The sequence below is a fragment of the Azolla caroliniana genome, unplaced genomic scaffold (genome assembly GCF_043228905.1).
Source record: "Azolla caroliniana isolate FFs.n. ecotype wild unplaced genomic scaffold, voAzoCaro1.0.p SCAF_10, whole genome shotgun sequence".
Classification (NCBI taxonomy): Eukaryota; Viridiplantae; Streptophyta; class Polypodiopsida; order Salviniales; family Salviniaceae; genus Azolla; species Azolla caroliniana.
Genome location: NW_028230445.1, coordinates 696,299 through 714,308, shown reverse-complemented (window position 1 = coordinate 714,308; position 18,010 = coordinate 696,299). Strand labels below are relative to the sequence as shown.

Here is an 18,010-nt window from a genome sequence, read left to right as displayed (position 1 = left end):
GGGTTTGAGAGAAAATAGCCCGCACGGGGGGACGTAGCGGCCTACTCTCTCGTTTCACACTTGGTGTCGAGGACGGATCTCTGCGGCAGCTCCTCCTCTATATTTATTTATTCTATCTATATTTCTTCTAAATTATAGTATCTAAAAGAGGAAGACCGTCCCACCCAACCTAAGCTGGTTAACCCAAAAGTTACCCCCCCCTGCCCCCTTCAAAACAAATATATATATATACATATGTATGTATGTATATATGGGTGTTGAGTGGTACAAAAAATCCTTGCACGTGCTCATGAAACCCAACTTCAAAAGGAAGGAAAAGGGTCCATCAAACGCCCAAATATCCTCCCTTCCCCAATACATTGCTTGTCATAGCCCCCCCCCCCCCCCCCCCCGCACACACCTTGCACTGAAGAAACCCACAGATCATATAAGAAACAATACCCTCAGCAGTTTAGTGTGGTTTCTTGAGTGCGTTCTTTAGCCTCATTGTGCACCCACAACACTCATCCAAGAAAGACACACACGCGCACACGCACGAAGCAGAGAGAGAGAGAGAGAGAGAGAAAGAGAGGGATGGCGCGTGCACAGCGATACCGAGGTGTACGTCAGCGCCACTGGGGCTCGTGGGTTTCTGAAATTCGCCACCCCATTCTGTATGCTCCTCCCCATTCCCCCACCAATTGCTTCATTACTACCGCAAGTGTTCCATGATCTAGTTAGCAGTCCTGCAGTCATTCATATTCCTAATTCTAATTACCTCCTCCTTGTGTGTGTGTGTGTGGTGATGCAGGAAAACGAGAGTATGGTTAGGGACATTCGAGACGGCGGAAGATGCTGCACGAGCGTATGATGAGGCGGCGCGGCTGATGTCCGGCCCCAATGCTCGCACCAACTTCCCACTGTCCTCCACCACCACCACAACAACTGCTGCTCATCAATATCATGATGAGCGTGGTGGGCCGGCATCCAGTGGCAAGAGCAGTAGAAAGGCCCCCCTTCTGTCTCCAGCTCTCATAGCTAAGCTCCAGCGCTGCCAACAGCTTTCCGCTAATAATACTCGATATAGCGGCACATACTCCTCCGCAAAACTCGGCGCTCAGAGCAGGACTTGCACCGATACTGCAACTGCAACTGCAACGTCCGAACCTCCTCCCCAGGATCCGACCACTGTATCTACCGCAAGCAGGTTCAGAATGTCTCAGCTCTACCAACCTGATGCCTTGCTGGATACTCAGAGCACTTCCAGTAGTAATAGTAGCAGCGGTAGTTGTAGCAGTACTTCATATATGATAAGCAACGCCTGTAACAGTACTACCACGGCCTTTTCCGGAGGTGTAACCGTGCAGGGGAATATGTTGGATGGCCGAGGTGTCTGTTATAATAAAAAACAACCTCAGGGAGTCGTGGGGGATGCATGTAATGGAAAGGCTAATATTCAATCTCGCCAATCTCTTACCTGCCTCCGCTTGTCCAACTCCTCCGGAGAGTCAGATGAGCTTGGAATTTGGCACATGTCAATGGAGGCAGTTCCAGGTGGTCACGACTTCGCCAGTATTCCTTCTACAAGCTGCAATAGGCTCCTTTCTACTCTCCGGCTAGGTCATAAGCCGCGCCAGTCAGATGAAACGTCGAGTATGTTGAACTCGAATAGTACACATGATGGTCTAGTTGCCCTTCAAAGACAGCAGCTACCGAAACGTCGTGCAGGTGATCCCATCAGCACAATGTTTGCAGGAAATGCGGCAGGGTCAACTGAAAATCCACATGAGATGCAGCCTTGTACGACCTCCTCCATTTCGAAATGCGATGATAATCAGTCCAGTAGTGTACAGCTGCCTGTCTACAATATTAAGAATGATCAGTCTAACAATTCATTGACAAAATGTTTAGTGACTGCTACGCCCCATGATGGAAGCACCTTTTATACAGGGCTTCAGGCTCTGCAAGATGGTGATATCAAACATATGTCCCTCCCCAGCAAACTGGACAGCTCGAGAACCTTTCTTATGGATGACTACAGGGGTATTGTATCTCAGCGTCCTGATTATGTATACGCAGATCCAGATGTTGGATCCATTTATTCGTCACGTATGAATGCTTGTGGTCAGGAAATTCTGGACATATGTTCTGTTGAATGGCACAGGTCGCCTGGGATTTATGGTAACTGTTCCTTGAATAGAGTTGAAGTGGCTGGCACTGGTCAGGATATGGACATACTGGTCCGAGATGACAATCGTGGCGTTCATGTTGATGTTAATGTTAATGAGTTTCCTTGCAGCGGTACTTCTCATTTGATGATAGATCAGGACACTGTGATGGCTTCTCAAATGATCGAGGAACTTCTCCAGCGCGATACAGTCGTTTGTAATGTTTCACTGCCACTGCCAACCACTATGATGGCTACCCCCCATGTGGTTGCCACTGGTCCGGCTTGCTCTTCATCCTGTGCGTGTGATTCCAAGCTGGGGAGGGGCAGTATCTATGGTGCGCATGCAGATAACGGGCACGGCAGTGGTGATTACAGTGCGAATTCTACAGAGAACAGCTGCAGCAGCTCAAGTGTTGAGAGTAAGAACTTCTCAGCTGGCATACGTGACCCCATTTTACATGATCATCAATATTTTGTGCCGTCAATGTTTTGGGGTGCGATGTCTAGTTCGCCCATCTCAACTGACAGTAGCTTAAATCTCATAAGCTGCAGGTGCGATTGTAGTGCGATCCTTAGTGAAGGTGCGGTAACAGCTCCTTCTGGGCAGTGTCAATCAGTAGCTGCACCCTTTATAATGTCTGATATGGATAACGTAAAGAGTATTGACACTTATGGTCATCAGCCACCGTGCACCTCGGCAAGTCCATGTGCTATTATATACCGAAATGCTTGTCATGACCTATCCCTCCCGCAAGCGACCTTGTATGAGTCGTGTGTGCCAGGTAATTCTAATGCTACGCAAAATGGTTCAGATCAGGTTAATGTGAATAACAAATGTAGGGTCATGTCGCTGAAGCAATTACGTGCTGGCATGAAGCGGAGTGACGCCGATCAATCACATACTATTGCTGCGCCACCATTATCGTCATGCAGTTTTCTTTCGTCCGCCTCTCTGTTGTACACGTCGACCACTTACTAATCCCTAGAGATTTTTTCCCCATAGTAATGTTTGCTAATAAGAAAATAAAAGTATAGGCACTTAGTCGGCTGTGATGCAGTAAGTTTTTCAAATTGCTACGCGTCCATCGTCTATAAGTGGAGACTGAGATGATCATTCGACCGATGATCTCAATAAATACGACCAGAGATGTTTCAGGCAAATCCCTATTAAATTGAAAGGGCATGGTACTAAAGGCAACATACAAAATGGTGGTACATATATGTCTGCTGTAGCTCAATCAACATCTCTTTAAGTGAAAGGAAGTAGTAGGAAAGGGAGCTGGTCTTTATCCTGATAGCTTGTTCTTGTTGGTGTTTTCACACAGAGGGGTGTGTGTGTGTGTGTGTCTATGAAGAATGAGATCGAATTTCGTATATTCAGAGTGCCATTGTAAAGGTATCGATGGACTACCTGTTTTCCTCCATCTCTCTTGTGATGGTGTTGAATCTTTTGCGGAAGTGCCAAAATAAAAAGAGGTTTTTTATTGATGATGCATGCTTGCTTTTAATATTCAAGTTATGGTGAGTGAATCAGTGATAATAATATAGTTAGTAGTAGGAACTGTTATCTTATGTTGAGAACGGCCAAATAAAATAGCCTACGTTCTGGGGTGTGTGTGTGTGTGTGTAATGTCCTATCAATCTTTAAGAGAGAGCTAGAAATAAAATATCGGCGAAGAGCTGGTGAATTCTGAAGAAGCTGTTGGAGATCATCTATTTCTAGTTAGATGGGATGTGAGAGGCTTGGAGTGTGTGTATGGGAGAGATTGTAGGAGTAACGTTGCTCATGGCCGTTTTGAAAATCAGTTTCGCTCTTATAAATATGTATATATAATATAATATGTATGTCTGTCAAAGGTTTTTGCTGTTTTGGGTTGGGGAGGGGGCCAAATATATCTATCTAACCGACTGAAAAAAGACTGACCGACTTAGTTTAATGTCTAAGTCTAGCTGAAGACCAGGTCTGCGCATTCGTTTAGCATATGCTCGCAGCTCCATGAAAATGATGATACACACAGCCAAGGACCGTAGTGTCACTCCTGAAATAGCCTTGCTATTTACACAAACAGTCTTCCTTTCCTTACAAAATGAAATGGACCAATGTGAAAGCATAGGGATGGAAATTCATGATGATGCGGAACACCATTCCAATAGTGCGTGCCCAAGACGTGGGTTGAGCTCTTTGTGTGGAAGCTGCTTTGGAATTTTTTATAGTGGCATAAAAGGTGTATTGTATGTCTCTCGAGATACAAGCACTCACCTATATCCATGTACATCTACACTCATGTATCCATTCGTAGATAACAAGCTTATTCATCGATTATCTTGTTCACACCCAAGTACACACTTGTGAATATGTAAATAAATCACTTTCAGGTAGAGATAGGTAGCTTGGGTGTACACTACAAACCTGCTAGTTTGGGTTAGTAAACTTCAACATATGTAACCTCGAGGTCATTGGTCTTGTGGAGGTTTGAAGAAAGTAATCCTATTTTTAGTTACCATGTGATTGTAGACAACTTGGGTGTAGACTTTAAACTTACTTGGTTGGGTTAGTAAACTTCAACATATGTAATCTTTCTTGAGGTCATTGGTCTTCTTGAGGTTTGAAGCAAGTAATCCTATTTTTAGTTACCATGTAATTGGGAAAACTTCTTGTTCCAATTGAGTCATACATTGCAACATAGTATTATAATAAAAATAAAAATCTAAAAACAAAAAACCATTAAACTGTTTAAACGAACCGTCTAACTGTTGAAACCCTTAAGCCATGATTTCGCGGTTCGGTTGGGTTCAACCGAACCATTGTTGAGTGTTATGAATACCTTTGCACGAAATGTCAAATGGGAATGCCAACCACATTGCAATTTTTGCCACCACCTTGCATTTAGCTTACATTACATTCTACACATTTTCTACTTGAGGTGGTAACTAGTGTAATGATGTCGTTGTCTAATGATATAATATAATTGTAGTGGCCTATAACAAGCATGTACCATCCTTTAATTGTCAATCCAATCAACCCAAGGTGTAACATTTGTTTTGATTAGTAAGATCTATGCAACAATGTCATATCTTGTAATTTCTCCCAAATATATCCAATTTTTGGGGGAATACATCTTCAAATTTTGACAATCTTTGAGAGTTATTATCAACCACATCCCCCAATTCTACAATCCCCAAAGAATATAAACAATTGAACTGAGATGTCAACTTCTCTTTTCCATATCAATGCAATAATTGAGAAGAAATAGAAAAAAAAAGATAAAACATCTTGATTGTGCCTACTCAAAAAAAAGATAGAGCATCTTGCCACAACCTTACCAATTGTTGAGCATATATATAACGTTGAACCTTTAGAAGAATACATCCATTGGGCAATGGCCACCATGATGCATGAATCTTAGATTTCCCATACACCAATCCTTCATGCTCAAAAAAATATTGCATCATAGATATCCATGGTTCATCTTATTGACACATATTCGTAATAATGACAATCTATAGGTGATCATCAAATGCATCTCCAAATTTAATATTGTAACACCACCCAACTATTTTGGAGAAGTTTCTAAAGAATCGGGTATGATTCTGTTGTAGTGGAAGAGATGTGTGTTATGTGTATGTGTGAGAGGAAAGAGAGAAGAGAAGAGAAACACAAGATAGATTAGACAGAATGGGAACACAATGAAGTACTAAAGAAGAATATGTATATTCACACGTAAAGTAAGAGATACAAAAATGTAGCATTACAATCATAGATTGACCCATGCGTAATATTCGTTGCATTCGACATTCGTGATATTCGTGATATTCGAGAATATAAAACGGCCCCAAGAATATTATAAAACCATTCGTTTACATATACATGTACACACATACATATGTATATGATATATGTATATATATACACATACATATATGATATAACATATACACACATACATCAATAATTAATTAACTCACTAATATCATAATCAATTAATTCACTTAAACATTAATTGATTCACTAATATCATAGTTAATTAATTCACTTAAACATTAATTGACTCACTTATATTATAATTAATTAATTCACTTAAACATTAATTGACTAACTAATACATTAATTAATTTACTAATATTGTATACATATCTTAATTCATTAAATAATTAAATAATTAATTGAAAAATATTAGTTAATTAATTAGGTCTTCTACTAAACTTAGCTAAACTTAGGGTTTTAGTGAAAGCCTGAGTTTGGAGCTGAGAACAAGATGTAGGATTAGAATAGAGCATGAGAGGGAGTCACGGATGCGGGCTCAAAAGAAAGAAATATTGTCGAAATTAGGACTATTAGAGAGATTAGGGTTTTCAGCCAAAACCCTAATTTTTTGGCTGCGAACAATGTGCAGAGGGAAGCGATGGCAGCACGCATAGGGAGGGAATAGGGTTCCTCACTCGCTCATAGGAAAAAAACAATTTTTTATTTTTTATTTAAAAAAAAAGAAAAGAAAATGAATACATTTACATGCATTCGTATTCTTATTCGTATGGATTCATGGGGCAAGCCCCACGAATATGAATATGTCAATATATGATTACAGTGTGTCACAACCGACTTAATATGAAGTAGGAGAAGGGTGCTTTATATAAGGTCACCCTCTCTCTTCGTTAACTCACTACAACAACTACTCTCTCTTGGGGAATGTGAAGACTCATATTCATGGGGAATATGTAACTCATTAGTTATGTGTCATATAATATGATTCTATGACACATAGTTAATGTGTAGAGAGTAGTGGTGTGACTCGTGACCTTTGAGTAATCATAGATTCTCAAAAGGTGTGTTCACACGTTGCACTATGTTGAGTTTGATTCTCAACATAGTCAAATGATCTCATGAAATCCATGTAGCTTTGACGTTTTCTCCATTTCGGCACAACATGAACAAGAAGAGGTTGCAACAATGTTTGCAATGTCTTCTTAGTACAAGGGAGGCCAAGGGAGTAATGTTAAAAAATATTAGAGCACATGTATCATGATACATTGCAACACTTTGAGTTTTACTTGGAATGGCCACAATCGACAAGTCTTCATTCCAATACATAAATTTGTCCTTCAATTTACTACCAATGTAGTCAATAAGTCGAACATTCGCAACATCACGGATACCCCAAATGTTGATAAATCAATCCTTGTGTAAACATTGACCCTTGTCATCCAAAACATTACTATTAGTACAAGGAATAAGGTGAGACTTACTCTGATTTGTATATAACCCTGAAGCCTAGGCAAATTGATCCCAAGCTTACATACTCCTTTCAAGATTTTCTTTTGAGGCCTATAGAAACATATAAGAATCACTAGGCAAGGCTTGTATCACTAGTTGTTCACCATAAGGAATATGCAAACCCACAATATCACTATTGGCTAATAACATTGTTAAAAGCGTACATGATCACTCTCACAAGTTTATAACCCAATAAATCAACCACAAGGTGTACAATAAAGAGCTTCTTGCTATTATCAACGCATTGTCCAAATGGCCCCACTAACTTACATGTGCTCAACACCGAGTGATTATTGTCATGTTCATAAGAACCTTCAATGCTTTCTAACCACTTGCAATGTGAGTCGATGCCATGCTTGTTGGTCTATTTTTTTCGTGAACTTCAGTTTCAACATCGCCTATTGCTTAGGAACTCTTTAAGGAAGAGAAAAGGGTCTCCTTGTCTCTATTACAGTCATAGCTAAGAACAAGAGAGAATGATAAAAGAGAATAAGAGAACAAGAGAGAATGATAAAAGAGAATAGGAGAACAAGAGAGAAAATAAGAGGAGAATGTAATATTATATCAACAAGAACAACAAAATTACATGAATTTGTCGAAGATTAGCATTGACCCGAAAGGAATTGTATATATATATCATGCATGGTTGGACCCATGCATGCTTGCCACCTAGTGTCCATACATGATCGCTACTTAATTTTCCTGAAAACGTGTCGTTTGGTAATCATGGATTAGCATGTACATGGTGGTGAGATCTCATAATATCACATATACAACCAATATTAGCTATCACAAGGCATTTGTGAATGAAGGGTTTGACATGTATATGGTAATGGAGGTTATAGGTCAAGACTCCATATGGCATTCACACTATAATGACTATGGTTTATATATAAGACACTCTTGTCATTCTACATTTGAACCTAAAAAAGGGGATGATGCTTACAATCAACAATTCGAATAACATTGTTGTGTCTCGAACATTCTTGTTTATTAGCAACCTTTGCCCTTCAAATGAACACTTTAAGACTCCATTGTTTGTCAAGAGTCCATTAAGGAGGTATTTGACTCTTAACACTTTTGCCCAAGAAATTTTGACGAAACTACAAGCTCCCAAATAAACTTGTTAAGAGTCAAGAACAATAAAACCTTAAGATCTTTGAATTCAAAAGTAGAGTTCTGAAATATCTACAAAACCTCGTGTGTGTGTTGGAGTGAGAGCCTTGCCTCAAAGTTTTGGAAGATTGTGACAATGCATTGCTTTTCACCATTGTGGAGTCAACAAAACACTGGAATTAACATCGCGCAACTATTGGTGGCTACAACCTTGGATGTTTGATAAGAAATTCATAGCATTTTTGTGATGTCTATGCTCGTTCCCAATTATTCGGTTCTGGACCGTTGGTTCCCCCTTTTGCTTTTCTAGAAGTGTCGGCAATTCTTCTGGAAGTGCCCTGACTTTCTGCAATAAAAGCAAGTGGGCCTCCCCCTTGACTTCGATGCCTAAGAAATAAAACGGTTATTTGTGGCAAACATTATCAAGCTCCATGGGATCCCTGATGACATTATCAACAATCGATGCTCTACCTTTATATCCAAGTTACCAAATGCATTCTTCATGCTCTTGGGAAAAAATGCAAAATAGACGAACAAATAGAAAGACTAAACCAAACGTTGGACCAATACCTATGAAGCTTCACCAATTAACGACAAGACAACTAGCCCAAACCCCTTCCCCTCATAGAGTTCATATGCAACAATACCATCCATGTAGCCATAGAGAATTAAAAGAAGATTAAAAAAATGTACAATGTTATCTTTGGTGAAATTTCAACCCTTTTCACACTAGGGTTCTATCAAATCTTGTTTGCCCTCTTTCTCTTGAAATTTCACCAAAGATAACATTGTACATTTTTTTAATCTTCTTTTAATTCTCTATGGCTACATGGTAGGGTTCTATCAATTCTTGTTTGCCCTCTTTCTCTTACGTCTGCATGCTACACTTGCATCTTTGAAATTGAACCATCGTTCATGACATTGAAATTAACAATGGGTACTTAATAGTTCTTTGACCTTATATACTAGAGAGTCGAGACAACTAAACCTTATTTGCTAGGGACAATTCACCCTTGGGCAATAAAACACTCATTATAAGGTACAAGTTGGTAGAGTATCTAAATAATAAACTTTGTCCTCAATCCCTTACTACGTAGTTTATGTTGTAGTTAAGTTGATGACCTGCCAACTATTCAATGTGAGATAAGAAAACAAAGTAAAGGTTATAATGGAAAAGTTAAGTGATATTCAACGTGATTAAAAGTAATAATATGAAATGTTACGGAAAGAAGATAATTAATTATGCTCAAATATCCTAAACCAAAATGTTATTGAGATGTTTTTAACGTTCTCTCGAGTTATCAGGCTTTTGGTAGCACAACGCATGCCATGGAAATGTACACAAATCTTCTATCTAAAGCTTTGAGTGTCAATGGAGTATTCCTAGCAATGGTGCCAAAACATATATGGAGTTTTAAGAGTTCTTCCCAAGCACACATCTTCACTTGTGGAGGTCCGATTGAACCCACATTTCTTTAGTTTGGCAAAGAGGAGGCAAATAGACGTGCTATGATTTTCCATCTCAAAAAATGGCGTCCATCATGCACGGACAATCGGGATGGACCGGGGGTGGGGGTTATCCGTCCATCCACGTTGGGTGTAGCTCAATGAATTTGTGTGTTTGTGGGTGTGTTTATGCGTGAGAGAGAGAGAGAGAGAGAGAGAGAGAGAGAGAGAGAGAGAGAGAGAGAGGGAGAGAGTCTGTATGTATGTATGTATGTACCGTATGAATACTTGCACAGCTCCCCTCCTCTTCCTCTTCCTCTACGGAATTGCCCCTTCTTATGGAAGATAATGACTGTGTAGTTTGTAAAAGCTGAATCCCCTCCTCTCGGCTTCCACAGCCATGGTTTGAGAATTCTCCCACTCTTTCTTTCTTTCTTTCCTCTTTTTCTTCTGCTTGTCAATATTAATCTTTTTAATTTCTGCGTTTTACTCTTAAACAGGCTGAAGAACTGGCTTGGCTTGTGAGAGATAACCTCTCCTGTAAGCATCTCATCTTGGCTGCAGAAGAAGCTTTTGTTAGCTTTCTAGATCCAGATCAGCAGAGACTCAGGTGATCTCCAACAAACCTTCTTTTGTTCAGAAATGGAAAGAAATCAAGATTTCAGTTAATAGTTCTCATTTTAGTTTCTATAATACTTTGGACGAATCAAGTAAACACTCCTTTGTGCAGCAGTGAAGACGTATTGGTGCTGGAACCTATGGTGGCATATCACAGGATGTTGCTTCATCGGCTTGCAGACATCTTCAGGCATGAAATTCTTGATCTTCAGAAAACAAGAACAGAATTCTAAGAAAAATAATGGTCTCCTTCTTTCTAAGATCTTATTCTTAGCAGGCTTGGGCACGAGTCCATTGGGGAAGGCAGTGGTAGACGTCTAGTTTTGGAAAGATGTGAAGATTCACGAATGTAAGTAGGTCATTGGTCAGCATTTCTGTAGAAGAGATGAAGCTTTGACACCTTTCACATGCTTTTGCTCTTTCTCAGTCCTGATTTGCTCGTAAGCGACGTCTTGGATTGCAGGGAGGATGGCACCCTCCATGGCACACCACAGCTATTAAAGCGTGCTACCCTATCAGGTATGTTGAGATATCTAAATTCTAGAAGCTTCCAATATAAAATTTCCCTTTAAAGGTAAGGATATGGTTACCAAAGAAAAATTTATGTGAAAAAGAAATATCTTCTAGGTAGAAGAGAATGTGTCAGATAAATCCAGTTTTGGATCCGAGAAATGTATATTAGCATCCCCTCTTGATGTGCATATCTTTATATTTCAACTTGTAGAGGTGAGTGTGGCTCATAGGCATTGTTCCTAGACATATTGAAGACACTCAAGGGACAAGAACTATTTCTATAAGTCATCCACAAGGCTGGAAAACATGAGATTTGCAATGTGATTAGATGATTGTTTTTGAATTCTAAATGAACATCGCAAAACAAGCATCTATGATTGAATTCGGAAGACCATCCTGGACTAGCCTACTTCATGATCAATATTTATTCTAACATTTCCGTTCTCTCAAAGATCTCCCGTCATTATGAATCTGTTAAATAATGTGAATTTTAAAGGATGAATATTCTGTAACTAGAAAAAAAACCAAAATCAACCACTGAATTCAAAGTTAATCTAGTGATGAAATGCTACACAGCTGAAAGGGATTGGAGGAAAGTACAGCTGGCTATAAATTATGTTTGATTGAACATAAGTTAAGTTGAAAGTATCTGTTTTGGTGTTCATAACAGTGTTTCTATTGGTACCCAATGTAGAGAGATAGAAGAAATTGTAGAGCTGCATACAATGTCGCCAGCACTGAATTGCAGCAGTGATAAGGGAGGCTGTGTTAAATCATAGCATGTATTCGACATACCCAAGTTGTGTATACTGGCATCTTGAAATAGTTTATTTGAAGCTAGACCATAGAATAAGCATGAAATATAGATTATCTACTGCTAGGTATGTGTCTAATTGACAACTGAATGCTAATAATTCAATGCCAAGGTGTAACTATTATGCCATCGAAATCCTAGATGAATAACACACTGAACCAAGGTGTTGATGATGTGAGAAAAGCTGTTAATAGCAGCAGCAGAACAATTGTTAGAAAAAATAGACACAACCAAGTTGTTAGATAGCTGTTAGACAACAATAGCAAAATAGTTGCAAAGAGTAGAGACACAGCCAAAGAGCAGAGCCTGTTTGAAAGTAGCAGCAAAAATAAAGCTGTTACAAAAGAGGCTCGTATAGCCGATTTATACAAAATTGGGGAATGTGGGTGAAATGGTTATTTGGTACTACCAAACACGTACAATAGATAAGGAATAAGAGGGAATATCTTGGAAAAGTGGAAAAGAGAAAAGGCATTTAAAGACTAAAATGTAGAGGAGAGATAATAAAGATGGAAGAGAGTGTAGGTCTGGAGCTGCCACCCTCCAACACCTCCCCTCAACTCTAGAACTGTGGTCCAACATTGAGTCGACTGAGGATTTGATAAATGGCTTGCTTTGGAAGTGGCCTAGTAAACAAATCAGCCACATTTTCTTGAGTAGGTCAGTAGGCCAAGTTGATGACTTGTGATTTCACTAATTCACGAACAAAATGGTAGTGCACTTCAATACGTTCTGTTCTACCATGAAATGCTGAGCTATGTGCCAATGCACGGGTACTTTGGTTGTTAGCGAAAACTTGAACAGGAGAGTCTTGCAAAACACCAATGTGACAAAGCAGTTGCATTAACCAAAGTAACTTGCAACAAGTATCCAAATAGGCTCGATATTCAGCTTCAGTCGATAAAGTAGAAACTAATTTTGCTTCTTTGATTTCTGAGAAATTAAGCCTGAACCTAACACAAAACAATAGCTAGATGTGGACCTTCTAGAATCAATATCACCTTCCCAATCAATGTCTGAGTAGCCAACATGCTCAATGCCGCCTCTAAAAGAGAGACCATATTCGAGTTTGTTGGCAAAATACCCAAGAACTCGAACAATTGCTTGCCAATGACTTTGTCTTGGAGCACTTGAGAATTGGCTTATAATACTCACACTATAGGACAACTCAGGCCTAGTGTAAGTTAAATGAAGAAGAGACCCAATTAACCTTCTATATTTTGTGATATCTTCAAATATGGGAGAGTCATCCTCATAAGATAGCTTTGAGTTTGGATCCATGGGACATGAGAGTGGCTTGCAACTCGACATGCCATAGGTCGTAAGGAGTTGCTTGAGATACCTATGTTGATCGAGGAAGATATCACCATGTGATTGATAGACCTCCATACCTACAAAGTAATGGAGAAGTTCTAAATGAGTCATTTCAAACATGGTTTGGAGGTTTGTGTGGAGCTGCTCAATATTAGAAGCAAAGGACCCTGTAATTAAAAGGTCCTCAACATATAATATGATCAAGCATAACAAATCATCTTGGGAAAAGACATAGATATTGCTGTCAGGATAACAGTGCTAAAACCCAAGAGAGAGAAAGAATGCATCAATTTTGTCATGCCAAGCTTTGGGAGCTTGCTTTAAGCCATACCAAGCTTTCTGTAATATGTAGACCATGTTTTTCTGCTTTGAAATCTTGAAACCTAGAGGATGTTCTGCATAAACTCCCACTTTTGAGTCACCATTAAGGTGTTGGAATAAAGGCCCTTTAGGCTTCTCTAACCAAACTAGAAAAACGAGTTTATATTATTTAAGATTTTCTAAATTTCGTTAAAGTTGTACTGTCTCGTTTTTAGAGCTGCGCAACTTCTAAAAGAATATTTTGTAGTTTGAATGGGATCCTTGGACAAGATTCCACTTAGCATTATGTAGGTATATTTGAGGCCATGACTTAGCTGTCCCATCAGCATTCAAAGCTCTTCATCTAAGAGCATATTCTATGTATCTTGGATAGCATATATGTGTGTGTGTGTGTGTGTGTGTGCACTCCTACCTCCTATATTTATTTAAGCAGTAGGCTTTTGTTTTGTAGAACTGCTTCTACTTCTTTAATCCCTCCTATGTATTAAACTCATACTTGTTTTTAGTTTCTATATCTCTGCCTTTAGATATTTCTGAAAATTCTCATTCTATCTTCTACTTGCTTACATAAGGAACGCTGACTTGACATCCATTTGAAAGATAGGCCATTTGTTGTGAGCAGCAAGTGCAAGAGCACATTGAATAGAGGTGTACCTTGCTGTTGGATCAAAGTTTTCTTCATAGTCCACTCTTTCCACTTGTGAGTAGCCTTTTGCAACTAAGTGTGCCTTACGCTATCCAATGTACCATTAACATGGTACTTGGACTTGAAAATCCATTTCAATCCAATGACTTGCCTATGTTGAGACTGAGGGACCAGCTCACATGTGTGATTCTGCTTAATGGAATTAAGTTCAATTTCCATTGCCGTTTTCCACTTCGGGAGAACAAGAGCTTTTGTTGTAGTGGGTTCTTGTGATTGCACAACAGTGCACAATAAGGCAAAGTTGCATGAGTGAAGAGGCCGTTGTGACCTGTGTGTTCTTCACATGTTGGTAGGAGAACCATTTGTATACTCATGAAGTTCAGCGTTGGAGAGATGGGAATCACGAATGGTGGCTTGAAGCCACTTCGGAAGTGGTAGAAGCTGGTGTGTAGAGGGAGGGAAACAGTTGGAGTTGAGGGAGAGGTTTGAGTCGGTGGTGGAGTTGTTAGGTAGGAGTGGGAGTAGATGGGGGGCTTGAAGGTGAGACATCTTCGTCTGGAATAGAAGATTTTGGAGCAGCTGGAATTTCAACCGTGAACTAAGGTAGAATCCTAGAGTCATCCAGCTTAGACTCCACCAAATGAGCAATTGTTCAGGAAATTGATGTTTCTGCTGAAAGTTTGAGTATTTTATGCCAGTTTAGAAGGTTCTTCATGCAGCCTTTTCGCTGCTGCACCGCAAACTAAACATGTTCAGGGGGAAAGTAAGCACACCTTTTTTCTAACTTTAGATGACTGCCAGCAAATTCTTGTTTTTCATATCCTCATGCAGTATCTTTGTCATTCCCCTCCATTTGAAAGTGTCATTTTTCACCCCATGTGATTATGGTCATTGGCTCCTGTAAAATTGAGCACCATACTCCAATACAGGTGGGATATGGATTATAGTAAGATTGTGACAATTAGACTCAGACTACTTGGATTGATCCAAATATCATTTTATATGAATGGCTAGCAATTCTCGTAATTCTTCCAATTTCAGTTGTATATTATGCATAACAAATCTCATAATCCTGCAAAGGGTCAGGCAGGATTGCAATTGTTGATTTTATCTCTGCCGGTTTACATGTGTGGGTTTTTTTATGTACTTTTTTAAACAGATTATTTCAAATTTCATGGTCTCAAAACTTTTATCTGAGGTATGCACTGTTTTTTTCAGACTCTCCCAATTGCATACAGCTTCAAGCTCCTTCCTTATCCTATGAAGAAAGACAGGCTGCTTATTTAGCAGCTAGAGAACGTATATTTTCAGAAGATATGGCAGAGCCATTAAGCAAATCAGTTATGTCGAGACCCAGATCTGTGCCTGTTGTTGCACGTAGGATGATTGCACATGCTTTAGGAAAGCCTGTTTTAACAGAGCAGAATCCCAAGAATACTCCAAGTTTAGAATCTGCACCAGGACATGAGATTGAATCAGCATGCCACAGTCCCCAGAATGAGGGAAATCTTGTAGAACCCATATTGGCACACATGTCTCTCGCAACAGCTGAATCAGGAATTGAGGACGAATATCCCAAAGTTCCAGAAAACCTGCATGCAAAAGCAGCCAAAAGAATGTTTGCACATGCTTTGGGGTTTGGGCTTCCAAAATCATTTTGTAGCAGATATACAGGGATGAGAAATACAAAAGGGACATGTCTGCCAGAAAGATCAATCTCTTCAGATGTGAAAGAAGCTTCTAGTATAAGACCATCTGAGGGGTTCACCGAAGGTCAGCAATTATCCTCTTCTCGCCCTTGCACTAGTAGGTCTATAAGGAAGAACATCACAGGGAGATCATGCATGCAGCAGAGTGGGAAGATTTTAGATGAAAGAGAAGTTCTTAGTCCAAGATCGCCTGCAGTCTCAGACGGCCAAATGCCAAGTTCAAGGAATAGCCAGAAAGAGAGAAAGCCGACAGAAAGATATTTTTATCACAGTGGAAGTCCTTCAGAAGCTACTAGCTCTCTACAAATAACAAAAACTATGATGCCACCAAGTTCTATTTCTTCATTTCCTATCGATGATGGTTGTGTTAAACCAGAGCAAGAGGGCTGTGCAAACACATCACGTGGCATGAATAGGATATCACTTAATGATCAGTGTTTCCATCCACTAGCAAAAGCAGCTCAAATTGAACAGGGCAAATCCGCACAGAGAATGCTAGCACAAGCTCTTGGATTTCAAACTTTTCCAATTGGAGCAGATAGGAATAGAAATGTGTGAGTAATCTCTCGCAAAGATGCGGGCATCATTTGTATACTCAGTATCATTTGCACCAGTGGAGAAGCTCTGAAAAGGTAGTCGATATTGTTGTACATTCAGGATTCTTTGTAAGTATAGTCTCAACAAAAAATATTGTAAGTAGATCTCAGTTCTAACAAAGGCCTCCTCTTAGTTTTCCAAGAAATTTGATTTTTAAGCAGCGTAAGCTCGTGGTCAAAACTACATAGAATGATGTTGATGTGCAAAGAGTGATGAAAAACTATTGCTATAGTGAAATGAATTCTCAAGAATGGATGTCTTTCACTTACTGGACATTTATAAGATTATAACTTCTAATCTAGGTAGGTTATATTGCTGGTATAGACTTACGTAGTCTAAAACTGTAATTGAGATAGACTGTAGCATTATTTACATAATTGGTCCTTATATATTTGGAATCTAGGTGGTTTCTCCTCTATAAAGTTGTAATTTTCAAACTTGTGAAAGAAATCTTTAATTAGTATGAGGCTACGAAGGAATGTTCATTCTATCCTGAACTTGAGTAACTTGATGCACAAAAAGTGAAACAAGCAGCCCCAGCCCTACGTGAGCCTGCTAATGTTGCTAAAGATCACGGTCAGGGTGAAGAAAATAAAATATATGGATGGATATTCTTAAAATATTTATGTTACTTGCTTCAAGGACATCAACCAATATTGTGAGATGCAAAAGTAATAAATACAAGTTCAAGGCCATCCAAAAGATGGCGTATATTATTGACTGATTATTGGAGTGCACTTGAGGTACATTAGGAAATCTGTATTCTGTAACACATGTGAGGTAAGATTGTCATGGTTGTGAAATGTGTCATAATATTCATTATGTCAAGTTTATCTTAAGTAAAGCAGTCTTAGCCTATGGGCATGCCTCTAGACAATTTGTAAACTCTGTTCAAGCGAAAGTTGGGATGTATGAATCTACAAGTGTCTATTTTCATTCTCCTTTTGTTTTTATATGCTCACCCTCAATAAAGATTTGTCCATTTTATGTGTTTGAATGAAGTTTTACATGAGCATCTCATGGCATATCTACATGAACATCCTATGTTTTGTTGTTGCAGTTATTTGCTAAACTCCATCATGGGTATGGTCATTTATGGTGCAACATGCTAATATCCTGATTGGTTGCCAAGTGACCAGATATAACTTGAGGATTGGGAATTATACCTAGAATAGAATACTTCCAATCCTCTTGGGGTGCATGAAAAAGTCTTATTAGAATTATCAATGATAATATTGCCTAATCAGATTTCATAGCCCAACCAAAAGTAGTAGGCAAATAAATATGAGGTTCTTGAATAAAGGAAACTAACTATAGTCATAAATGTTGAGATCTCTATATTCAAGATTTGCAAATCTCTTCTATTGAAAATTAACAATGTCCACATTCATATATTGTACAGTCAAGAATCATTGAACTTGTACACTCAAAAAAAGAAATAAGTATGAAGTAAACAATGAACTTTGGGTGGATAAAAGAGTGGATGCAAGCTAGA

General features: G+C 39.1%; 1 protein-coding gene across 2 annotated transcripts; it reads left to right on the top strand.

Annotated features, from left to right (window-relative positions):
• The first annotated feature begins 10,267 nt into the window (after positions 1–10,267).
• LOC147858576 (uncharacterized) lies at positions 10,268–16,915 on the top strand. Of its 2 annotated transcripts, none has more exons than XM_087325935.1 (6): positions 10,268–10,386; positions 10,484–10,593; positions 10,717–10,801; positions 10,889–10,950; positions 11,029–11,120; positions 15,428–16,915. In XM_087325935.1, exons 1-6 carry the CDS (start codon positions 10,384–10,386, stop codon positions 16,474–16,476), a joined length of 1,401 nt encoding a protein of 466 aa, XP_087182061.1. In that variant the 5' UTR covers positions 10,268–10,383; the 3' UTR covers positions 16,477–16,915. The 2 variants fall into 2 exon arrangements, with proteins under 2 accessions (XP_087182061.1, XP_087182060.1); XM_087325934.1 differs by having other exon boundaries at positions 10,714–10,801.
• The last annotated feature ends 1,095 nt before the right edge of the window (positions 16,916–18,010 follow it).